Consider the following 26,722-nt stretch of genomic DNA (forward strand, 5'->3'; position numbering starts at 1 on the left):
CCTTTATTCCCGCCCCACGACATAAATAAAACCCGAATCAGCCTCAAAGGCCCTCAGCTGGGGGTGAGGGGGGGAGGCTCGGACAGGAGGGGGAAGCCTCGGTGAAGACGCGAGGGAGCTGCCGGCGCGCAAGCGGTTAAGGGCGGCGGGGCCGCACAAGATGGCGCCGCGCCGGCATCGCCCCCGTCCCCGCCCCGCGCCCGGCTGTGTAGCGGCGGCCGGGCCGGGCCGCGCGGCGCCGCCGTCGCACGGTGATGAGTCAGCGGCAGGGGCGCGGCGCGGCGCGGGGCCCGGGGGCGGCCAGCGCGGAGCGGGCGGCGAACATGGCCGGCGTAGCCGACGCCGCCGCGCCGGGGAGCGGTGGGGAAGGGCGGCGCGGCGGCGCCCCAGAGCAGCAGCCCCAGCAGCAGCAGCAGCAGCCGCCCCAGCAGCAGGAGGGCTGCCGCGGGGAGCCCAAGACTCTGTGGGGGAGCAGCGAGCCGCAGGCGGCCCCGCAGCAGCGGACGGAGACGCTGGGTTTCTACGAGAGCGACCGGGGCAGGAAGAAGAAGAGGGGGCTCTCGGGTGAGCAGCGGAGCGGGGAGCGGGGAGGGACCCAGCGGGGCTCGTCCCAGCGCCTCGCATCGCCGCCCGGCCGCGCTGAGGGGCCGGCTGAGCCGCGGCGGGGCTGAGGGCGCTGCCGCCGGCCGCCTTGGCGAACTTGGGCGAGAGACTTCAAAAAGTGCGCCGGGCTGCGGGCAGCCGCGCTGGGCGGCGGCTCCGTGAGGAGAAGAGGGAAGGGAACGGGGCTGAGCCGGCGGCTGAGGCCCTTTCTGCACGCTTCGCTTTATTTTCGGCCACCCGGCTCGGCCCCATCGCTAAGTGCAGCCTCTACGCTCGCCCTGTCCGCCCCCATCTCCACACGGGCGTGTCCAAAGCGAGGAGCGGGCACGCTGAAGTTTCACCTAGTGCGTTCACCGATCGGTGTCAGGACGCTTTGTTAAGTTATAAAGGTGTCTGTAACGGGAAAGCTTCGCACCGGAGTTAAAAATGGGGCTGTTAAACCTGCAGCCTGCTGAGGAACGGCTCCGGAGGGCAAGGAGCGCAGGGCAGAGCGGTGTTGTGCCCTCAGCTCCACTCCTCGGCTCTGGGGCACGCTCGCTTGGCTTTCTTCTTGAGGCACAAAACATGCTTCATCGTTAAACATTGCTCGTTAGGTACGCGTAATTACCAACGTAATAGTGTGTCGTGGTTTAACCCGACCGGCAGCTAAACACCACGCAGCCGTTCGCTCACCCTCCCCCCTCCCTCTCTGGGACGGGGGAGAGAAATGGAAAGTGAAGCCCGTGAGTTGAGATAAAGACAGTTTAATAAGACAGGAAAAAAAAAATAACAAAATAATAATAACAATAATAATAATGATGATACAATGGTGATAATACGAAAGTAATAATAGTATGTACAAACAAGTGATGCACAATGCAATTGCTCACCACCCGCTGACCGATGCCCAGCCTAACCCCGAGCAGTCCGGCCCCCTCCCCCCGGCTAGCCACCCCTATATATTGTTTAGCATGACGTCAGATGGTATGGAATACCCCTTTGGCTAGTTTGGGTCACCTGTCCTGGGTCTGTCCCCTCCCAGCTCTTACTGCACCCCCCAGCCTGCCCGTTGGCAGGACAGAGCAAAGGCTGAGATGTCCTTGGCTTAGTATAAGCACTGCTCTGCAACAATTAAAGCATCGGGGTGTTATCAGCACTCTTCTCATTCTAAGCCAAAACACAGCATTCCACCAGCTACTAGGAAGAAAATTAATTCTGTGCTAACTGAAACCAGGACATCTATCCACCCCTTATTCCATACCATTTATGTCATGCTCAGGTTACACTCTTTTCCATACATTCTAATTAGTCACCTATAGTAATCATGGTAGTGATAATATACAGTATAATATACTATTTAACATGGTGCAATTCAGTTCATGGGCTATTCTCACCCAGTATTAAATCTCCTTGAGGTACACACCGGACCTCTCCGTTCTTTTGCATCACCCACCAAGTATATCCAGGTCCCTGAGCGAAAACAATTCCACGAATAGGTTTGCCTTTTCCTGAGGCAGGAGTAGCCCAGACTGTTTTACCCAGCATATTTTTTACATGCACTACAGGAACTTTATCCCCATCTACAGTACGTAACAGGTTTGATTGGGCAGGTCCAGCTCGGTTGGTAGATCCCCTAGTATTGACTAACCAAGTGGCCTTTGCCAAATGCGTATCCCAGTTTTTGAACGTCCCAGCGCCCATTGCTTTCAAGGTAGTCTTTAACAGGCCATTGTATCGTTCAACTTTCCCGGAGGCTGGTGCATGATAGGGGATGTGATACACCCATTCAATACCATGTTCTTTGGCCCAAGTGTCTATAAGGTTGTTTCGGAAGTGAGTCCCATTGTCTGATTCTATTCTTTCTGGGGTGCCATGTCGCCATAGGACTTGCTTTTCAAGGCCCAGGATGGTGTTCCGGGCGGTAGCATGAGGCACAGGATATGTTTCCAGCCATCCGGTGGTTGCTTCCACCATTGTAAGTACGTGGCGCTTGCCATTGCGAGTTTGAGGGAGTGTGATGTAATCAATCTGCCAGGCCTCTCCATATTTATATTTCAGCCATCGTCCTCCATACCAAAGAGGCTTTGACCGTTTGGCTTGCTTGATTGCAGCACATGTTTCACAGTCATGAATAACCTGTGCTATAGCGTCCATGGTCAAGTCCACCCCTCGATCACGAGCCCATCTGTATGTTGCATCTCTACCTTGATGGCCTGAGGTGTCATGGGCCCATCGGGCTATAAATAATTCACCTTTATGCTGCCAATCCAGGTCCACCTGAGCTACTTCAATCTTAGCAGCCTGATCCACCTGCTGGTTGTTTTGATGTTCTTCAGTAGCCCGATTCTTGGGCACATGAGCATCTACGTGGCGTACTTTCACAGCCAGGTTCTCTACCCGAGCAGCAATATCTTGCCACAATGCAGCAGCCCAGATAGGTTTGCCCCTACGCTGCCAGTTGTTTTGCTTCCATTGCTGTAACCATCCCCACAGGGCATTTGCTACCATCCATGAATCGGTGTAGAGATAGAGAACTGGCCATTTTTCTCGTTCAGCAATGTCTAAAGCCAGCTGAATGGCTTTCACTTCTGCAAACTGACTCGATTCACCTTCTCCCTCAGCAGCTTCTGCAACTCGTCGCGTAGGACTCCATACAGCAGCCTTCCATCTCCGATGCTTCCCCACAATACGACAGGACCCATCAGTGAACAGGGCATATTTCTTTTCATTCTCTGGCAACTGGTTGTACAGTGGGGCTTCTTCAGCACGACCCACCTCCTCCTCTGATGATATCCCAAAGTATTTGCCTTCTGGCCAGTCCATGATCACTTCCAATATTCCTGGGCGACTGGGGTTTCCTATTCGAGCCCGCTGAAAGTAGCGGTGCTGTTAGAGCCTTGAAATCCTACACGGATTGTTAGAAGGCTTCTGAACTGACCGTGTTTTACTACCTAATGGTTTCACAGGGAAAAACAGTAAGGGAAAGTAGACTGACAGCAGCCTCCGCTACACGCCTTTATTTACATTTATACTCGAACTGATTATTCTAGGTATCCACCAAGCAGGTTCTGAAATTTAGCCCTGCCTCGTTCATAAAAAGTAAAAATTGTCATCTAAATGACTTGGTTGGCATCTGTGCCGTAGATAAATGATATGGCCAGGTAGATTTGATGTTGGTAAACTTGCAACCAACTTTTTTAGCACCGTATGCTTAATGGAGTGGTTAGCTGGAAATGTGAAGAGTGCTCACAGAAGTGTTCAGATTTCCAAGCTGTCTGCCTCACCGTTGGCTGGAACGTGACACCACAGGGCATGCCAAATAGAAAAGAGGAAAAAAAACGTGATTAGAAATTAGCTTAAATCATTTAGCAATGATTGAATGGTTTCCGTCTAAGCTTGATCGGTGTTATGGCTGTTCTTGATGTGTTATGTCATAGCATCATTGATCACACGGTTTGGTGGTGAAACCGCTGCAGTTCCCATAGTTGTAGGGAGCTGGCTTGGTTATAATACTGTGACTTGGTTTGTGGTGGGGAAAATATGGTCAAGATGCGCAGTGATGTTCCTGAAAGACAGCTGAACAGAACTTTTTTTAAAGCAAACAAATCAGTATGCGGGGGAAAAAATACTAATAACCTTCCAGTTGATCTTAATTCTAAAAAATAGTTAAAAGCCATTGGTGTACTCTGATTCTTCAAGAAAACATTGGAGGAACAGGCTTTTGATATAGCAACTAAAAATTCTAACTCATCTTTGCTGGTAGCGTTACACTTTATAGTACACAGAAGTAGATTTTCTTTCAGGGTGGTACAGTAGGGTAAGTACTGTACAGAGGAGTTGTCTGGCAGGGAAGGAAATAACTACTTCAAAAATAAAGGTATTGTGCTGCTTTAGTCTTGATTTGAGTGTTCACGGAAGAAGTGTGTGTTTAGGATTGACAGGAGCAAAGTGAATGCCTGAAACTGTTAGCATTTAGGATTAATGTTCTGATTGTTTCTCAACAGAAAATTTGTGAGGCACGGTGGATTTTACATTTGCACAAGTTTTCCGCTTCTGGTTAATGGTTATCCCTTGTGTCGCTATGCATTGAAGTATAACTTTGGTAAATCATTATCTTTTTACCTTGAAAAATTAACTGTGGCCTTTTATGTTTTGAAGATGCTTGTGCTGCATCTTCACTGCACTGACGTGGGGAGATGAATGAGAATACTTAAAGCATTTAGACTATGCCGTCTGAACAGTTTAAACTTAGGCCAAAACTTTGACTGCAAAGGAGGGAAATTTTAAATAAATTGAAAGTAGGAATTAAAGCAGTTTCTTCCATTTAACAGAAAATGATGCTTTGACAGCAGAATTAAGACCTCTTTCAGGTGATTTACTGCTCTGTCCTGCCTTGGTGTCTCATCCTGTTCTGCTGGCTATGTTTTTCCTACAAGGCCAGCACCGATCTGCTCCATGGCTCTGTGGGCACAGAAGTAGGGCTGATGATGGGTGCTAGAAAGTGCTTGGAAAGGAGGTGGCTGGGCGACTGCTTCAGCACATCCCATCGCTGGAGAGGGTGTTTGCGTGCACAGTCTGGAGCTTCTCTATTGATCGGCTTCGGTCGTGAGGAGTGTGGGGTGTGGAAGTTAAGCGAGGTGGAGGGAACTGAAAATGATCTGTTTTTCAACGACAAAGCCAATGAACCAGTTCATGTGAGGTAATGGGAAGTGGGAACAGACAGCTCGGCTGTCACTCCACAGTGGTTACCCGTATGTCAATATTGGTTTTGCAGAAAACTTGTGTTGGTTTTGAGATGCATTACCTTTAGGTTAGTGAAAGTTGGTTATCTCTGGTGTCAGAAGATGTCCCTGGGCAGTTAACCACAGTAGTTAATTTAGATGTTCATACCTAAGCTTATCTTTTGTTATTTTTTTTCCCCAATTCTTTCTTGAGTTTTACATTATGATGTTACAGAGGAGGACTGTAGAAAACAAATTTGGCTAAGATCTGAACAAGCATTTAGTGGTATGAACTTCTGCCATTATTTCACTAGCATGACCTTTGATTGAAGCTTTAAATGTCAATATTAACTTTTTTTCCACTCACTAAACTACATGTTTGTTTATTTTAAAACAAATACTTCTAGGGGTTACAGTAGCTGTAGCCTGCTAGAAGGGGATCAGTTATATAAATTATTGCAAACACCACCCAAACAAGTCCTTACAGGGTTCGGTTCACATAGTTGAAAGCAAATAATGATTGCAATGAGTTACTAACAGTACATATTTATGTTAATATACCACTGCAAACTTCAAGATGCTTGTAATGCTGAGAAGTTCTAATCACATGTCCACCACCCAAGGCAGTGTAGGTTACCACCCAAGGCAGGCACACACCCCTGCCTCTTCTGTGGCTTTTAAACTTCTTTTCAAGCTGATTGCTTCTTTGCCTTAAAACTCGTGGTCATTTCTTGGCTACTGTTCTATCCAGCTGATGGTTGTCATCATCTTTGGTGTGATGACTTTGGGGTGAACTGTTCACACGTACCATCCCTGCTTGTGTTCTGTCTTAGCAGTTGTTGTTATCTCGGCTGTTTTAAGGCTGTGCTATGCAGCCTTTTCCCTTCACCCTCCTCACCACGAACGGGGGCACTGTACTGTGCAAGGCCCCCTGCAGCAGTCACCAAAACTCTCTGAAGTCTGAATCTGCTGCTGGTGAGCGTGTTCTTGCCCCATGATAAGTTCACTGTTGCTTTTCACCTGTCTGGATAAGTGATATCTGTATTTTGGATGCTGTGTGAGCACTGGGAGTGTCTGGTTTTGAATGCCAGTAACAACCAGAAATTTTGAACACGAGTGTAGTCTCCTGTCACTTGTGAAGTGTTACAGATGGGAAGTGCTGATCTCAGAACTTGTCAGTGAGTGTTGTAAGCTCAACTTCCTCCTGCTGCTGATAGCCTGAGCTTTCATAATTGTGATTTATTTACTGTTGAAAGGCTGTTCTGTCCTTTTTTTAAAGCCGTATGGCTTGATTAGAAACTTAGGTCAGCCTTCAGCCTATTTACCTACAGCTGTTAAAATGTGGAAGACCTATTGTATATGCCTGATTGCATTTCAGTCTTGAAGGGCTTTTTATCTGATAAGCAAACAATCAGGACACCTCTACTGTTTGTGTACTGAATCACCTGCAATCACTTACCTATGAATGCTATGATCTTACAGGAGGTGTTCTTTATTTAAAGAACAAGCTGCTAATGTTGCTGAGAGAGAAAATAACTTTAAAAGTCTAGAATTAAGCTCAGTAATTTAGGAGAGCTCTCAGTATGGTAAGAATTAGATCCATTAGATATACTGCGTTCAGCATAGCTTTTTTTAGTAATCTTTTGGAGAAGCAGGATGTCTGATGAAAACGATTGGCTGGGCAGAGCAGTTTGTTTTGCTTGTTGGGAAGCGATCAGGAAATGGGAGGGAGTAGGACTCGATTCTCATAGCTCCTTCTGTACCAAGTTATTTGACATTCTGGTTGCTGTTAGCAGAAACCTATTGCGTTAGATGTGATGGAACTGGAGCACGTAGCAAGTAACAAAAGCACAGGAGCCTTCTCACTCTGTGGAGTTCATGTCTAAAATGTCTTCTGCTTATGTGTGTTCCCAAATGTAGATCTTTCGTTGCTGAGGTTCATCAGTGCTGAGCTGACAAGAGGCTACTTCCTTGAACACAATGAAGCAAAATACACAGAGCGGAGAGAGAGAGTATACACGTGCATGCGGATACCAAAAGAACTGGAAAAGGTGAAGTATTCTTTAAGATTTCTTTTAATTTCGAGATTAAATTGGCTATGTGAAGGTATTTAAAGGAATCTTTGTTTTTCAAACACTTCACTCAAAAAAAAATTGCACATCTGCATTGATTAATATTCAGTGTTTTCAGCTAATGGCCACTTGATGCTATTAGCAGAGACTGACATAATCAGCTTGGAAGTCCAGGTGGTGATGTATTCAAAAATGTCTCTTATCTTCAAGGAATAGTCAGTCAAAGGAAAACCATGGTTTTAAAGAATTTTCCAGTCTGAAAATACAGTGATAGATAAGTTTGTAGAAGGTTTTTGACTTCCGTAGCTTTCTGTTTTGCTTCTGGCCACTGCTTATGACGCCTTCCTTTCCTTCTCCCTCTATCCCAGTGTTCTGGTTCTTCCTGATTGATGCATTCCTGCCACTTCCTTTGTGGTAGCTTAAATATAATTCAGTGGGCCAATTGCAGTGCTCTAACGTAAAAGGGAGTTTTGTTCTGGTGTAACCTTTTTGGAATCCTGTAGGACAGGGTGTCAAAGTTGGGAGGCAGCAGGAATATGCTCAGGGATGAAGAGTAAGGCAAATTGGTAATAAGGTTGTGTAGGTTACAGTGTTACCATAACCTTAAGAGTTAATATAGTTAAATTTCTCAAAACCTCTAGATTTTGAGAAATATGGTAAGCCTAAACCAGTTGAACACTACTTTATGTTGAAAAACATAAAGTGCTTGCTCCCACTTCAGTCTCCCACCTTACACGCACTACATGTTTTGCATGAGCTCGTTGTACCGTTCTGAAATGTAAATCAGCTCATAATTTGGCAGTGAATGCTTCACATTTCTTGCCTGTTTCGTCCTCTATTAGGGTAGTGTGCTGAATTGCTCAGCCAGTATTCTCACAAATCCAGAGTTTTTGAGGACAGAGGGGTAGCTGAATAGCTTAGAGTAGTAGAAAGCTTACATACAGAGAAGTGGAGGAGGGACGGAGAGTAGGATTTGTTTTTGTCAGAGCCCTGCTTCCACCTTCAGCGTCGTCAAATTAATCCTCGGTCACAATGAGACCTGGCTCTACAGAAGTAAATATTCATCTCCATTGTAATTATGTAGACTACTATGTGTAGTTTCCAAGCCACAGAAATTATTCTGAAGGATCATCACCATAGGTTTCCAACAAAACTTAGAGCATTTAAGAACATACAAGATTGTTGGCCTTTGCTTAAACAGGGTTGAGGGTATAAGTGGTCAAATTACTGTTGTTTTTTTTTTTTTTTTTTTTTTTTTTTTTTGCATGGTAAATCAGACTTCGGTGTCTGTTTTGAATATCAATGAAAGAATATGAAACTAAGGAATAAGCAGAGATATCTAAAAGGTGATTGATATCTTTTTACAGAGAGATTATGAAATAAATGTTCTTTGCCTGGGCATAGTCCAGGTTAGCTTTCATTCTAAATGTATCAAATTGAATAATACTCACTGGAAAAAAATGAAAAAGTATGCTGATGAGCACCTAGAAAGCAAACTAAATAGTGTGCAGACCATCACCTATTGTAGGAATTGTTTGACTGAGTTTCAAAATTGCTTCATTCAAATGAAACATGAGTAGGAAAGGAAGGCAAGAATTGTCTTAATGACTTGTATTGTTTGCTACCTAATGATTTACTTAGAGAGTGGGGATGTACATCATAAAAAGCTAGAGTGAGAATAAACTGGAATAAAATTTACCTTCTGATATTAGGTAAATACTTGTTTTTCTTTAACTTGCTATTATTACATATAACCTTTGAGTTTATTTTGCAAAATACATTTTCTTGATCATCATCAACAACAACAACAAAAAAAAAGCATAATATTCTTTTAAACTCAAAATTAGGACTTAATATGCCTAGCTAGGTATGTGCCTAACTTTTCTTGAAATACAATTAGGAAAATCAACAAGTGCCCAGAGTCTCATTCAGATAAATCTTAGATCAATTCAGAAAGCACATAAAGAAGGAACATCATCTGGGGGGAGACAGGTATATAACAGCTTTCTAATTGGAGAATTCAGGTCTAGTATAATTATGATAGAGTTGCTTGGCTTTTGGCTATAGTGAAATGGCTTTAACTGTTCTTACAAGTTAAGGAGGAAGCATTTAAACTGAGGGCGAGTATGTAAATTGATTCTTCATATTTTATATTCCTCTTCTAACGAAAGAAAGGTGCATATTTTCTGAAGGAGAAAACTACCACAGCAGTAATTAGGTGTGCAATAGAAAGCTAACTAGGTAAAACTTTGTTTTTTGGAGGGGGGAAGACATGTTAAAAAGAACATAAGCAGAAAAAGTTTTTGCATGTGTACACACAGCTCTACGGTTCTTTCCCCTCCCTAAAGTTAAAACATTAACATCTCTAACTTTAGAGGAAAGTCACTACTGCAAAATGAGCTGCAGTAATTAAGTGCAATTCATCTGTTGAATAAGGTTTGGTGAATTGGGGAAGTTTGTAAAATTCTTTGCTATCTGGGCCTTGTGGAGCAGAATTTTTGCTGAGTAGTCTAACTGGATAGTTTTTTTTCATCTTATCTTATTTGGTTAATTAAAGTAATATGTAAATGTATTTTTCATAAAACAGTATAATTCTTTATTTGTAACTCTGTATAAACTACTAACGTATGTTTTATTTTTATAATTTAGTTGATGTTTTTTGGAATCTTTTTGTGCCTGGATGCTTTTCTGTATATATTCACCCTGCTTCCTTTGAGAGTTTTTCTGGCAATGTTCCGGTTCATCACTTTGCCTTGCTATGGATTACGGTAAGTTGATTGAAGAGGAAGGAGTTGATACACTTAAATAATGTTTATCTGTTTGCTTAACTTTACGGTCTTTCAGTGCTGTTTGATCTACTAATGACTTTTTCTGCTGTGAAGCAGAAGTTTTGCTCTAACCTAGCCAAAGCAACAGTGTTTGTGGGGTACTGTTAAGCTTTACCACCAGTCACTAACTCGAATGTTGTTCCCTTCAGATGGCAGATTGCTAACAACACCCATTAAGCACATTCAGGTTAGTAAGGGGCAGAGACATAACCTTATTCTGGGTCATTCTGTTCATTTAACTAACGTCTATTTGAATAGTGTTCTGGGATTTGTTAGTCTGGAGTTAATGACTCAGCCTTTTGTATTTTGACAGACTCTTTGGTATTGAAACCAAAATTTGATTTTTACAACAAATGAGTTCTAATTTCCCCAGTAATATTTTCTCAAGGGGCTCCTGTATAAAATTGATTTTTTATATTCTTTAAAAGAATCTTTTAAGTAAGTAAGTGGGATGGGACTAGATAGAATAACATTAAGAAATTTAAGTTTTAACCCCTTTACTGTTTTGCTTAGATTGGTACTAAGGAAATCACTAATTCATAGCATTTTGTTTTACCAAAAAATGGGACAATTGATTTCCTTGATTAAAACTTGCTATTTTAAAGTAAGCTTGGTGATACAATCCTAAGTGTAACCTAAAAGGATAGAAGTCTTTGTATTGATGTTTTAATTTTTCCTTGAATAAATAAGAACTTAAGGGTTTTCATTCTTCATTTCCTCAAACTTGATTTAAAAAGTTGATTACTGGTTGCTGATTCTTTTTTTCTTTTAATCAAACCACTTGCATTTACATTATTAGAATCTCTTATATGTGAAGTGCTTTTCAATGCATAGTTCAGGATGTATATTCAGATTAGAGAAAATGCATGTCTAGTTGCATTTAAAAAAAAAAAAAAATACTATTTTAAAGTACTGTCCCGAGTTGAAACTTTTGAACTTGGGTGCTGCTTCAAATAGACACTAGGTGGCAGTCTGACATACGGAATTATGGTGTTAATTTTGAGCTGAATTGAGTATTTTCAAAATGTCAAGAGTTTTCCTAGCTGTGTAAAGAACCATATAGTAGCTATTCAATTTTCACATGATGACAAGTCAAATTATGTGCCAATTTGTAAATATCTGCATGGATGCTATTGCTAAAATATTAAAATTTAGATAAAGGTAATGGATTTTAGCATACTATTTCGATTTTCTAGCTACTTTTTTCAATTTACAAAGTGTTCTTCCTCATTTATAAACTCAGCTTTGCTTTTGACAAATGAACTTAATGCTCTTCTGAAATTGTGATTAAAAAATTGATAGACCAGTTGCTGGCTTCAGCTGTTACTTAATTTACTGAAAAAAGTGGGGTTCAGAAGACCACATATGCATACGTGCAGTGCTAAAACTTAGTCTGCTTGTCTGATGATATTCTTACTGTGAATGGCAGAGTAGAACCCAATTTATTCTGTTCAACTTGAATATGTTAACTTTAAAGTGTTACCAGGTAAGATTCAGTAAAACTAAGATCATCTTGAATTAAGAAGGTTGTGTTTTGGTAGGAATTCTTGAAACAATTTCCCATGTGTCAGTTTCTTCAAAAGTTTATGGAATATCTTTCCTTTGCATCTCAATTACCTCTTCACTACCGGAAGCTTTGTCTAAGTCATCAGTGTTCTAAAGCTGGTGGATTTTTGTTGAAAAGTTGACAGCTGATGTTTACAGTATGTAATGAAACTTTTTCAGATATGACTCTTATTTCTGAATACTCAGTCTGCACTTTGCTTTTTATTTGCGTGTTTTCTTGTTTTTCTTCCTGGTTATGCTGATTTGATTTGTTACGGTAAAAAATGATTGGGGCTTTTCTAGCTCAGGAAACTTATTTTTGCGTTTAAATAGAGGTCAGTAGGTAAAATGTATTTATTATTCCAAAAGGTACTTAGAAAGCAGGTGGCTAGTTATCTCTGAACTCAATGCTTCTTCACAAATGTCAAGTAAGTGCTGAGAGGTGTGATTAGGTGTTTTTTGAACCTGCCACATCATATTCCATTCTGTGTAGTAAATAAAAGTGCTCCTCCCTTCATCTTGACTTTTTTCTCAACATCTAAGTGACATGATTGAGCAGCGAGTGTTCTGTTGACCTTCCACTTCACTCTTCATTTCTATTTCCTCATAACTTCTTTGCTCTCTATTCAGTGTAGAAACAAGGTTGTTACCCTTTATTTCTTCCAAACAATGAAAACACGTTCTATGTAAAATGGGTTAATTCCTGCCTATAATATTGTGTGCAGTGCTTATTTAAATGCAGGGGCAATGCACTGTTTACCTTTTCCACATTTTAATATCCCATCTAAGAAAGCTAAGAGAACAGAGTAGTGTATCTTAAAGTTTGATTTATTTTTCTACCTAGACAGCATAACTTGTTTCAGTCTGACTGCTAAATCCTTCCTCATCACTGGATCTTTCATTTTGAGTCAGTATAGTTCTGCGTATTTGTCAGAGCTATATTGGCATTAACAAAGATATTTTAGAACTACTGAAAACTTCAATGAGAAGAATCCAAGATTATGTCATGAAGTAAACTATAAGGTGCAGGTTAAATTGTTGCAGTCAAACTGGCAGTGGCTGAATCATCAGATTGTGGTGGTTTTGGCAGGTGAAACACTTCATTACTGCTCTACTCTATAAAGAGTAGTGTGCTCTTTCAAAAATTAACACTTCACAAAATTAAATTACATCAGCAGTCTTCAGAAATAACAAAAATAAAAAATCTAACAGCTCTGTTTCCTTCCAAGCAGTGGAAAGAAATTTCCTAAACTCTGCACTTTGAATCTTACACATAAGCTCATTTTATTGAAATATATGACAACTTCAAAGCACGTGCTTTGGAACAAGGGGGGAGAGAGAAAGAGAGAGAAAAGTGGACCTGGTAGAGCTCTTTTCAGACTTGGTTCTTGTTAATAGGTTCCTAAAATTAACTATACCTGTGGTTGAAAGGTATGATTATCTTTTAAAAACGAGACTTTTTTTTAAACCTCAGGTTCTGAGCAGATTAATATCTCTGCTTGTTTTGAATCACTTTTATAAAGCTAACTTTTGGTGTTTTTTTTTTTTAAATACATTGCACACTAGTAAAAGCTCTCCTGGGAAAATCACTATGATACAAAGGTTAAATTTGTATGTTAGTGAAACTCTGATAAAAGCCCCAATAAAATTCCACTTTAAGACATTTTACATCTTGACTGTAAACTAAATAAGGATTTTTGCTGTGGAAAATGAGATTTCCTGTAAATTCTAGCTTTCTCAAGAGAACATAGTGTAGTATGTGACTCCTCTTACATGAGGAATGATTGTGAAGATCTTTGCATTTCTTACATGTTGAAGTAGCGATATAGCTTATAAATATGTGTTCTGTGGTTTCTTTTATTACGTTGCCTTCTCCCTGAAATAAGTGAATTTAGGTTTTGTCAGCAATAACATCATTAACTTTGAACCTACCACAGGTATTATATGTGCCTTTTAAATTTCCCACTGCCCTCCTGTGAAGTGATAGATGTACACTTTTCAGTAGGAAATAAATGAAAAAAGCATTACTTCAAGAAATAAATAGTAGGAAGAAAGCATCTCAGAGAAAAAAAGATCCACTGGGATTCTCACTATGGACTTTGTTCATAAATGAATTTGAACTTCAGTTGCACACTCAGTCCCAAACCTGTTTTTTTTTTTTTTTTTTTTTTTCCAATGTGACTTTCTACCAACCAAAAAGGGCAGGTACACTCAGTATTTTCTGTAGTAATCTCTCGGAAAGTACTCCTTTCTCCTTTCCATAACAGTGCATAGTGTAGCAACATTACAACCTTCTCTTTCTTTCTTTCTTGTAAATCAGACCGAAGGGAAGAGCACTTTCACTTCCTTTATAGGATGGAATGTAGTGTCACAGGGATTCCTCCTTGGTGAGTAAATCCTGATTTTCTTTTTCCTTTCATGCTATTGGCCAAATTCATCGTCATGTAATCAGTAAAAAGACTGATTACAAATGAATAGGATAGCTAAGTTAACCTACATACTTCAAAGGAGAAGCCAATACTTAATATTCAATACCCAGTACTTGAAACTGATTCGGTAGGGTTTATGGTAGGTATACTTTTGAATACGACTTCACTTCCCTGTGGAAATTGGTTGTGATCTTAATAGGTTTAAAATGCTGTTCATATAGAGCGCCTGTGTACCACTTCAGCCCAATTTACAATAGGGTGTCTTGGAAACAAAACATAGCCCCTGCTGTACTTTATTTATAGAGCCATAAGCTTTTTATGTTTATTCTAAGTAACAGTTCAGTCAAGTTCATGGCTATATTTTACGTGTATTACAAGCTGTTTTTCTTGTAATACTTAAGAAGTTTTGCAGAGAGTTCTTAAAGTTCATTGGCAGGTACTTTAATATTAGACTTTAAATTGATTGTAGAATAAAATGCACTATTTTTTTCTTACGCTTATTTACTGACTTCATTTACAGTTGATTCTGTTACTAAAAAGGAATAAACACTTAATGAAGGATAATTTTAGTTGTCACTTATTTGAAACCTCATTTTTTTTTTATTTATTTTGAGACAGCTCTCATCGGGGCCTAACAGAAAGGTTGGTTTTGTTTCATTCTTAGCATGGTTTTGTGCTGTGTTGTGTGCATGTAGAGGCTTTTTACTGTTTGAGAAATGAAATGCGGTTTAGGTTGGCCAGCTTAGCTCTCTATATATTCAAGTCTTCAACTGAGACGTTTTTATCAGCACTAAGTCTATATATGTCAGCAATTCTATGACAATGAAGTTCTGCATACTGTATTTTTAATTTCAAAGTAAGTATTGGACTCGAACAAAATAGCTCTTTTTCTGGAGCTAAGCTTAGTTCCAAACTTGATCATAGTTGTAGGAAAGTATTTTCAAAATGAGAAGCATAATTTTTGAAAAAATTTAAGAGTGTAGCTATATGTGTAAGTATGCCCTCCAGACAAACTGGGTTTTCTTTCCCTGGCATCTTCATTTAGTTTGCCAACAGGTAGTATCACAAAGTATCATCACTTTGTGTCAATCTGTTCATTCTTGTTTATGTTCATATAAGTTAGACACTTAAAACACTGCAGTTCGTTATTGAAGGATGCATTTAAGGATTAAGGTTCTGATAAAGACTAAATATCTGTGCAAAACAAAATCATACAGTTCACTTTTCATACAAGTATCTATGATGTAAAAAAGGAAGAAACAAGATACCTAAGCATACCTACTAATTTAGATCACTATTCTTATAATGGAAGAACTTTACCAATTGATACAAACCTTAGTGGTTGTCCAACTTTGAAAAAGAGTATTCGAATAAAAGAATTAGAAAACATTTGCCGTAAAATTCATGGGCAAATCTGTAATCTCAGAGCTAAAACCTTTCTTCATTGCATTATTAGCCAGATGAACCTATTCAAATGAATTTTTTTAGTAGTGTGAAGTACAATAGCATTTCTAGAAATAAATGTTATTTTAATTTCATAAATACACGTATATGCATGTGATTAAGTTCCATGATTTTAGGATTTAAATATCCATCAAAAGCATTATTGCAGTTGTAGTGTAATTACATCATTAAACTCCTGCATGTGTGACATCAGTCTTTGGTATTTTATCTGTGATAACTGTGGAGAAGTAATTGTTTAGAGTTACCTGAATAACTAAGATGATGGTATACTAAGGATGGTATACAATTAAAAATGTAGTAGTCATTCTGCCAGATATCTTTAAACAGTAAACATTGAACAAGAAAAATGTACTGAATTTGTGTTGGTTTAAAAAAAAAAATAATCTAAGAGGTGTCAGGTAAGCTACATGCTAGTGAAGAACTGGGGAGCACAAGTGGGCACGAAAGACAAAAGTGATATGATAGTATATAGCAGTCTGTGCAGGGTTGCATTTAAAATAATATATGCCGAGTGCCCATACATCACCTGCTACAGTAATCATGGACTCATAAGTGTACTTATCTACAGATTAGTGTGCAGGCATACACAGACATGACATGGTGATAAAGCTGTAGACAACTGAAATGAGATTTTTAGTCGTTGTACGTTGCTGTACTTATTGCTAAGTAGTTTTAGCTCTACAGCTATCAGAGGGAGCAAAAAGGGTTTGTTAGGGTAGATACCTATGAAAGCCTTGAGCTATTTTGTTTCTTTAATAACCTAAAAAAAACCCAAACAACTACCGTGAAATCAAATGTTCTGTTCAGCTGAAACAGTCAAAAACATCATTTGTCTTGTCTTAGGAATGTGCTTTAACCAGTAAGATACTATATAAAAGCAAATGTGAGAAGACATCACCATCACCTCTTTTAGACAAGTTTTGGAAGAAAGGATACAGGTATCTTATCTGAAGAGTAGGATTTGGGCTGTGAAACTTGGAGGGTTTCAAGTAGTCAAGTAGTAACAAGTTACTAGTCAAGTAACTAGTTCTTTAAACTTTCTCTTGTCTAAGAAAATTGCTTATGGTAAAGTTTTCCACACCAAATTTTTCCTTCACTGGGTTTTATGTATATTGTGAAATAAGCTTAATTCTTACTTCTGTGGGATTTCTTACAAATGTCACAAATTCTTAAAAATGAAACATTTAAATATTATTTGTTCCTAGACTGTATAGAAAAAAAATGTATGTTTAAATTCCGTAGTAGTCTAATTTGATAGTTTTTTAACTATGTAGGACGGCAAAGTAACATATCCTAAACATGTATAAGAGAAGCTGCTTGTTCAGATGACATCATTTTCTAAACAGGAAGAACTTGGGTTCATGCTTTCTAAATGTGCTTCAACACACAGTTGACAAAGTCATCCTAACAGGCCAATTCTCTGAATTCCTAGCTCATGGCTGATGGCAGTCAGTGCACTGTACAGGTTTTACTATGGTTTCACTCTCAGCTGTCACAGTGTGATAAGTATTGAGCTTTTCCTTTTTTTGACTGGGCTGAAACCAAAACCTGCTGTGGTATAAGAGAGAGGTATAGTATATAGGCTTGCATGTCACTTCCTCATCAGCATTAGTAACAAGCATGTTTATCCCCTTAAGCATGCATTTGTGTAATTCTATTATTTGGAAGCATAATTGTTTGTTTCAGTGGAGATTTTTCCATTAATTACGAGGCATAAAATGTTAACTGTAACCCATATGCTGAGGAATTTGAACATTTTGTTAAGCACTTGCTGTAAAACAATAATGTCCCTGCGTGTGTTTTTCTTTGTTCTATTAATTTGCTAATTAGTGCTATGGTGGAGGAAGGTTTGTAGATTCTTTGTGAAGGAATGCTTGGATTTTTCAGTTTGAATTCATGTAGACTGAAGCATCACCTCATGTTTAAACAGATCGGTGTATTCAGCAGTAGTAATAGAAAAGCAATTCAAGATTTTATGTAGCAAATAATGGAAAGAATGGATAAGCCTTATGCTTTACTATACAGGGACTCGGGTGTGTGAAGAAGTCTAATTTAAGAATTTGCTTCCTTGGCAGTCAAGTCTTTAGAGCTAAACATGAGGACTTGAAGCTTAGCGTAATGAAACTGCTTGTGAAAAATCTGAAAAGAGTATCTTGAAGAGCATGACTTAACAGTAAAAAGTTAGAAGTGATAATGGAATAACAGCAGAAAAGAAATGGGTGAAAAGACAGGCGTCTTGCATCTTGTTAAGGCACTTCTGAAGGATGCTGCAAATGCACTGAATCTGTGTATTTACTGGTTTATGATGTGAAAATTGTAATTTAAAATACATTCACAATTTGGCTAATTACATGGGTGAAACAGTTCTCGCATAACATGATTTCTGGAATCCACTAAGATGTTAAGAGGAACTGCATCTTGGACTACAGGCTCTCATAATGCCTTTGCAGAGCAAAGTTCACTAAAGCAGTAAATGGGCATAATTCACACCTGCAGTATCGGTGTATGCCTGGGATACTGACTGCTGTTGAAAGATTGTGTAGCTTGCTGTTCAGTAACTGGAACAAGTAAATACAAAGTAGGATAGTTGTCATTGTTATTCATTGTTCTCCTTTTCTTGTTCATGAGGAAAAACCCACACCAATAACTAATTTTCTTGTGAGATCTTTGTCTGTGTTTTGTAATCTATCATGCACAACTGTAAAAATGGAAATGCTTACAATGAGTTGAGCTGTTTCAACTTCTGTCTCTGTTCAGTATTTTCTGGAGTTATGCACACACTCAGTATTGTCTAGTTCTTGCCTCTGCATTCCAAAGTAGGGAACAAAACCATGAAAACATCAGAACTATACTATGTAAATCTTGTTCATTTCTGGATATTGGCAACTTATAGTTAATATTGCCCAGGGCTATGACTACTCTTCTTCAGAGTTGAGATTATGTAGTACTCATGATAATGAATATAGCATTACTAATTAGTATGTGATACTAATCAAGAGGTCTGATGGCTTAGTGTTCAAGATTGTTCTGAAATTATTTTCTAGTATCAGCGCTGAGTATGAACGTAGTTACTGATTACTGGAGACACTAAGTGGAAACACTGAGGAAAATGAAAGCAGAAAATGCTGTATGTAATGCATGGGCTAAGACTTTTTATGATAGGCATGAAATCATGTCAGCCTGTGTGTATTTATGTATGTATCTAAATAGTTTCATGTTAAGGACAGGAATAATTTATGACAAATGGAACCAATATGAGCTGATCATATACTAAACCTGCAACATTTATTTCTCTCTGAACTCTGACTACGTCATTTCATAACTGCAGGCTTTGCAGATCTTTCTGTATTACATGCCAAAAGAGGACAGATAGAAAGAATACTTAATCCATTTACTTGATTTCCTTGTCCTTGTAAGAAGTAATTATTCCTATGCCACATTATATTCAGAGCCACGTGGCTAAATTGTTCAGTAAATGTCATTAGACAACAGAAGAGGATTCTGCTGCTGTAGTGGTGCTGTTGTAGATTATGATATTTCATGGTTAATTTAGAAACTTGTTAGCAGCAGACCCTAGATTTCTTACCTAGACAGTATAAAGGGGTCTGTTCCATGTAAATGGAAGAATGATGGAGCAGCTTTTAAATGCCAGGATCTTCTTACTCCTTTCACTTTCTAGAAAGTAGTTTTCTAGTCAGCCTGTGTAGTAGTCCCTTGTGCTGACTACGGGTTAGAAATGCTGAGAGCTCTTCTGTCATCAAATTGATTAAATTGAATTTCTGAGGGTATTTCCATGAGTTCCTTTAAATATGTGATTTGAAATGCTTGTCACAGCATTACTGCTTCTCATGGGTGAGAAGTACAAGTTACTGCACAACTTTGAATAGAGCATACGTTGTATTTTTAGTTAAAGCTTCAGAAAAGATTGAAGGAACGCTACTGAAGTTTTCTCTAGGTACTTGCTTATTTACAGCAAGTGAGAAACTAAATCCAGGTCACCTTGAAGACTGTAAAGTAACATTCTCTAAAACCATTATGTGAATGTACTCTGTTCTACAAAAGCTTAATTCCTGCAAGGCACAGCAGTCAAGTGTACATGTAGATGGTCTAACCCTTTTGGACAGCCTTTGTGTTGTATAGTAGTGATTATTTATTCAGTTGTTCTAGACACAACATATCTAAAATGTCTTCATCTTTTGAGTGCACAGGATGCTGTGTGTGATTTGGCCACACCTTTGTAAGGCATTATTCTCCTGAGTTAGTTTTCAGAATTGATACCACTTGCAGAAGTGCAGTCGTGCTCTTGATTATGTTCTTAAGAGTTTGTCTTCCCTGTGATGGATGCTGGCTACTTTTACAGCAGCTGCTTGTGACAGTAACTTAGAGGTCATACATAACTATTCAGATGTTTTTTCAAAAACAGCATATTTTTTAAAATTAGCATATTCAAACTGATAACATGTTTTGGAAAAATAATGGGAGTGTTGTCTAATTTCTGAAACTGATGACTGAGGAATGCAGTAAATAAACAATTGTAACTCATGTTCAGCTAATTTGTTCTGACTTATGTGAAATTCTGCAACAGACTTTCAGTGTGTCTTAAAAAGACTTATATTTAACAGAAGTTATAGCTCTGTAGTTTGATTCATAGTTGTTAAACTGCCTTTTGATTCGAAGATTTTTTTTAAAATGCTTTTGCATCTTATTAGTACTAAGCTAACTAAATAGACAAGTGTACACTTCCTACCTTGCAACTTCATTATGCTTATGGCTGGTATTGTGTCAGTTGAGGTGAAACTATTCCTCCTGGAGTTCTAGGTTGTAGGATAAAATTGTGTGATGATTAGTCTAAACTTCAGGGAGACTTGTGTGACTGTAAATAGGAAAACTTCTGCATTGTTTCAACATCAAGCTCTGATATAAAATTGTGCTGAGACTGCTGCAGATCTTAGGGCTAAAAGAAGGTATGGAATTGCAATTAGGATCTGTTCTTTAGCATCTGGATCATTATGTTGAATTGAAGACGACTGCTTTATTTCTTTTGGTTATAGCAAATGCAGTTTCTGTAACTGAGGAAGTCAAAATGATAAGTAGAATTGGCTGGAAAAGGGGAGGTAAATGAAAAGTTCAAGGGCATGCATGGAGAATGTTTTTAACAAGTGAGATTCTTACTCAACAAATACAATATTCAAACTAAATGGATGTGGCAGATAAGATGATCCTGTTCAGGAGTGTGATGCTCATCATGATGATGGTGTTAAGTGTTGGAGTGGGGGGTTGGGGAAGGATTAATAAACTATATTGAAATGCATCCTTGCTAAATAGCTTCAATAAATTCATACTGACTTTGTAACTCTTATGTTTTGTGGGGATGTGACACTTAGTGGAACTTCTTGCCCTTTGTATTTCAGTGATAGACGTTTGCTGCAGCCTGCTCAGGTGTGTGACATGCTCAAAGGAGTGATACTGGTCATCTGTTACTTCATGATGCACTATGTTGACTACTCTATGATGTATCATCTGATAAGGGGACAGTCTGTCATAAAGCTCTACATCATCTATAACATGCTTGAGGTAAGAATTTTGGCATCGGAATATCAAGCATGTTGTTTTCAGAATGTTTAAAAAATACACTCTTGTTACAATATTTGTTCTTAGAATTTGGCACCTCTCTCATAAATGTGCACACCTAATAAGCCTAAATGTTGTGAAACAGCCAAGATCATGAAAATAAACTTCGTAGATTCTGTTCCATATTACTTAGTTTCCGTAGCTTACTAATCAATTTAGTTAAATGAAAATCTAGAACTCAGAATGGAAGAACTGAAATGCAAGAATGAACAACTTTTTGAGCTTCCTAATATAAGCCAAAACTATTGATTTGAAATAATTTTAAGATCCCAAGAGAGACCAGGGATGAAGGATGGAGGAAGGTGTGAAATCTGACTTTGATTTCTTCATTACAGAAATACAGCTCTCATTGAGACTGCAAGGACTCCTGATACAGCTTAACCTATCCTCAGTCCTTGCTGGCAGCCAAAATCTTGAATACATTGTAGTAAGTTGAATGAATATAGACAATCAAGAAAAGAAAACTCTGTTTTGAAAGGATAAAATAAGCATAAAGAGAAACCATGGGGGAAAAACTGTTCCTGTTTTGATACTAATGTAAAGCATGAGAATTTTAATTGTATTTCTGCCATCAATGATTCACTAAGTAAATAACGATTTTATAGCTATAATCTTATCTCCAACCTGCATATATAGGACGTAGTAGTGATACAACCTCCTTTTGAAAGTATTCAGTCACAGCTTTGTACACAAGTTACCCTACTAGGGTTCTGAGATCTCAGACTTTTTATCTTTGAACATCGTTGTAACTTCATTTGAAGACGACTTAAATGGGCTATACTTTGTGAAAAACCTGTATATTTTGTCTGGAAACATTTGTTTTCATAAAGTATTGTGCAAGGAACACTATTTATTATCCCAAGTCACCTAAACGTCTCAGAAGCCACTTCAGTTGCTTATTCATAGGGTTTTTTCCTTTTTATTTTAGAATTGATAAAAGTCATATAAAAATTGGAACTTGATGCAAATTGTAGTTGTTGGCAGTATTCATCCATATATATAGTTCCCTAACCTGTGAGAGTTTCACAGCTATCACTTAATAGTCTTTGAGAAGACTTTCATTCTCCTAGTGCCAAAAAAGTACAGCACCATGTGCTTACCGTGTAATTTGAAAAGAGACTGAAGCGTTTGCTGTGAGTTGGAGCCACGTGCTGTGCCCTTTTGAATGATGAGCTGAGTTTCTTTGCTATTTTGACAGAACCCAAAATGTGTCTCAAGAAGTGGTACCTGGGTTTCCTTTCCCTAACTGAGGGGCAGAGCGGAGGAGGTGTTACAATGCGTAGTTACTGTAGTTATTGGAAAACTTACTTAGAAGTGGGAAGTTGGAAATCATATTTAATTACCACAGTGTCTCATGAAACTTGACATGTCAAAACAAAGGATATAAAAAGGGGGCTTTTTTTACAGCAAAAAGTTGCAGCCATAGAATCAGCAAAAAATGGCATGGAATCCCACTGAAAGACTTCATAGATTGTCAGCTTTAACAGGTTGTTCATTCACTTGCTTACACTACTTCAGTGAATTTCATTACAAGCCTACTACTTACACAAGAAATGAGATTTTTTTTAGCAGCTGTTAAATATGCATTTTTAAGCAATCAACTTTACATTTTTCACAAATTTTTAAAATGGAAAAATCGTTTGAATTTAATTTAATCACTGAGCAACAGAGATGTTTACAATGTCCTAATGTTTTCGGCTGTTAGCGTGTCCTGAGAACACTGTCACGGACAGATATGAGGGATGCAACATCTTCAAATTTTGTGCTGAATGCTCCAAATAGCCAGCCTAAGGGGAGCGTTCAGCGCAATTGGCTTAAATGGCACTTTTCTTTTTTAGATTCAGACCCACCGGCTCCTGCTCCTTGTGAAGCCCCAGTGTGCGTTATGCTGGTGACACCGCTCACCACGGAATTCGGCTGGAGCCTGGAGCCGGCATGTAGGGTTTAGGTAAGTCACATTTGGAAGAGCAGACAACAATATTGTGTGGTGGGTTTTAATATCTTTTTATCATACCAGATAAGAAATGTGACTTACATAAATAAAAAGAAAATCAAAGCCGCCATTTTATTTATTAAACCCCGCACAATATTGTTGACAAAACTTCAAACTCTAAGCATTCTGTGGTAGGTATTACTACAAAAGGTGTACTTATTCAGTGGGTTGTCACAACAAGCAGGAGCCAAACAAGGCACACCACTTTAATTTACAAAATTTACAAGCCGAAAACAATGCCATTGTAAATATCTCTCAAACTGATTTTTTTTGAACTTCAGATTTACGATAATGCATCAGCTCATAATTCATTTTATTTTCAAAGGTGATGATTAAAAAGTAGCATTCAAGTTAATTAAAAGATTAAGTTAAAAGTTGAAAGATTAAAGTAGAGCTTGCTTGAGACACCCAGTAAATTGTTTTTATTCAGCCTTCATATTTCAGGAAATTTGAATGTTGGCTCAAATAAGTTAAAACATGATTTGTGTCCCTTTCGAATACTTACCTTTAGAACTCTGTTAATTAACAAAGCTGGGAAATTATATGAGATCTGTTTACTGATATTGTCTTCAGAATTTATTTTCTAGTTAACGGGGCATGGTTTAATATTTACAGTCAGTTCGGTATTGCTGCTTGCTGTTTAATATGCCCAAAATTGTCATCTTACAGAAAGACAGTAAGAAACATCAGTTTTGTTTAAGTAGAGGTAATTGGTTTTCATATTTAACTGTTTCATTTTGATTGGGTTAGTAAGCAGTAAAAAATACTTTCTATTTTAGCCAGACACATGACTTGTAATACTGAATTTAATTTTTAAAGTGATTTTTTTTCTGGATCTACGTGCAGCTCAATTTAAAAATTATTGACCTTGAGTATATAGGCAGAAAAAAAAAAAAACAACACTTCTTTGTAATGATCTTCACTTTTCTGTGCTTGCTAGTTAGGAAGTCTTGAACTGGTGTATTTCCTTGTGATCTTTCTTGCTGTGTTACTGAATTACAAGCTCAGTTTTCTGTCCATATTTTTTTCTACCTTTAGAATTACTGCTAAGTTTCTTCCTATATATTCCTTTAGTTAAATTTCAGATGTTTGCAGGTATTTTTTCCTGTTGTTTTTTAAATACCTGATTTTGGCAGAATTTCCAGCCCCCCTCTATCTCTTGGTGTTGTTACAGTATTTTTAACTTTGATTTCTGCTTTATCCATAGATTTGTATTGAGTATGTTCCTCATTCCAAGCTGTAAGAAAACAATACAGTCAAATCTAATTTAAGTCTTTTTTGTACTTGTGAGCTGGTATTTCCTGTCATGCATTCAAAATTCATTTTCTTCCCCTGTTAAGTCCAGAGGCAGGGGAAAAAACGTTAGCAATGGTTTGATGCAACAGACATACTGTTTTATCAGAGGCTGAAGTTTGAACTGCATTTGGATGTCTTCCAAGGAAGCATCTAAGATAAATACTATGTGGTTTCATACTGTAAATACTGTTGAAAAGGGGAAAATAAATTTGAAAGGTAAAATAAGTTGCTGAATATACAAAAGAACCCATCTAACTGTGAAATTGAGAGTGGGATGATAGCAAAAAGAGATGAAAACTCATGTGAAATGTTTTTTAGGTTGAGCTGTACTTAGACTGGCATATTCAAGTGTCTTTGAGAAAAATATTGCTGGAAGGCAGTAAAAAGTTCTTCTTGTTTAGGTGGCTGATCGTTTGTTTTCTTCATTTGGACAAGATATTTTGGATGCTCTTTACTGGACAGCTACAGAACCAAAGGAAAGAAAAAGAGCCCATATAGGTGTGATTCCTCACTTCTTCATGGCAGTGCTGTATGTCTGTATCCTTTTTTTTTTTTTTTTTTTTTAAAAAAAAAAACAAAACTTCATAATGGTATGTCATTTCAGTAGCAGATTGCGTTTTTAATACTCAGTGATTCAAATAAACAGTAGCTGGATACTTTGTGGAAAATTAGGTTACTGTTTTGTGATTGAATATTTTGGGTCACAGGATCTTGAAGATAGTGGAATGTTAGAAACGTAGTTGAAAACGTTCCCTTGAAATAAAGGGAGAAATGCACGTGTGAAGTAACGTTACAATGAGCTGATGAAAATGATCTGTGAAGGAATATATACATTAATTCAGAATGCTTGTACTTTTCCCCATTTCCTGTGAAATCTTTAGGCTGATCCCTCTCCCCTCTCCTCCCCCCCTCCCCCCCCCCCCCCCCCCCCCCCAGGTAATATTACATTTTCTCCTGTTTGACTGGGCTCTTTCAGGATGAGAAAGCATAATTACTCCATGCTGTAAAGCACTGTGGGTACATTAGAGATTTAACTACTGACATGCTGCAAACCTAGGTTGACAGATAGAAACTCCTTTGGTTGTTTAATTTTGGAAGTAAAATAGGAAATCAAGTTCTGATGCTGTTCAGTACTGTTGTGCAGAAAAACTATTTCCAAATACATTTCCTTAACCCTGCTATCTACAGTCCTGCATGCTATTCTCATAATGGTTCAAGCAACAACCCTCAATGTGGCCTTCAACTCTCACAATAAATCATTGCTTACCATCATGATGTCCAATAATGTAAGTATGTAACTTTGTTATAAACCTACCCTAAATTTTTCAGCATCCTTATTTTAGTGTAGCACGTTGTCAATATTCATATTATTTGATTGTCTGATTTGCTTGCACCAGTTTGTTTTCAAGAGAAATTAAATAACTGCTTTTAAAAATTGCAGTTCGTTGAAATAAAAGGAAGTGTTTTCAAGAAGTTTGAGAAGAACAATCTTTTTCAGATGTCAAATAGCGGTATGTATGGCTGTGCTCATCCGGGAAAATGTGAAATAAGAGGCTGATTTTATTTTTTCAATAGTAGTGTGAAAACAGCTTTACCTTGATGAATGTGAGCATTCTGACTTGAGTTCTTCATTGCCCACGTTGGCTCAATAGGACAAAAATGTGATTCTATTTCTAAGAATGCTATTTTTCCTTAAATAGCTAGTTTTTATTTGACACGCTAAAACAAATTTAGCACACAGCCAATAGGTTATTATATTAAAAAATCAAATCTAAATAGACTTCAGCCTTGCTTCAGATTTTGAAACCTGACTGCTGACGTGTTTTTTGTCTCATTCATCTGCAAATTACAGTGATAAATGTAAATGTTAAATGAAAATTGTTTTGTGATCCTTCAAATGAAAGACTGTTTACGCAGAAACTGAACTATATCACACAGAAGAAAAAGTAATACTAAATTTAAATCTTCCTCCTGAAAGTTCTTTAAAGCCAAAAAATATTCTTCCTGGCAGGGTTTGACAAAAAGTTTATCCTATGCTAATATGTATTTTTATTCCAGTTTTTAAATACTACTTTTTTAATTAAAAAGATTTAACTTTACAGTAAAAACATCTAGAAGTGATGTTGATTACTAAAATACTGGCAGAAAACAGTTTCCTTAA

At 38.2% G+C, this 26,722-nt stretch overlaps 1 protein-coding gene across 3 annotated transcripts in view; it reads left to right on the forward strand.

Moving 5' to 3' along the window:
• Positions 1 to 308: 308 nt before the first annotated feature.
• The window catches only part of TAPT1 (transmembrane anterior posterior transformation 1), a 40,998-nt gene continuing 14,584 nt past the window's right edge, over positions 309 to 26,722 (forward strand). Inside the window, exons 1-8 of one of the 3 annotated variants that reach the window (XM_032186750.1) lie at positions 309 to 564; positions 7,224 to 7,354; positions 10,025 to 10,143; positions 14,796 to 14,819; positions 21,053 to 21,215; positions 24,963 to 25,098; positions 25,750 to 25,847; positions 26,003 to 26,072. In XM_032186750.1, coding sequence (XP_032042641.1) covers positions 324 to 564; positions 7,224 to 7,354; positions 10,025 to 10,143; positions 14,796 to 14,819; positions 21,053 to 21,215; positions 24,963 to 25,098; positions 25,750 to 25,847; positions 26,003 to 26,072 — 982 coding nt within the window. In that variant the 5' untranslated portion in view covers positions 309 to 323. Of the gene's footprint in view, positions 565 to 7,223; positions 7,355 to 10,024; positions 10,144 to 14,073; positions 14,136 to 14,795; positions 14,820 to 21,052; positions 21,216 to 24,962; positions 25,099 to 25,749; positions 25,848 to 26,002; positions 26,073 to 26,722 lie in introns of those variants that run through there. The other 2 variants (XM_032186751.1, XM_032186752.1) reach the window with 2 other exon arrangements.

This window comes from Aythya fuligula, chromosome 4, assembly GCF_009819795.1.
Source record: "Aythya fuligula isolate bAytFul2 chromosome 4, bAytFul2.pri, whole genome shotgun sequence".
In the NCBI taxonomy this organism is placed as follows: Eukaryota; Metazoa; Chordata; class Aves; order Anseriformes; family Anatidae; genus Aythya; species Aythya fuligula.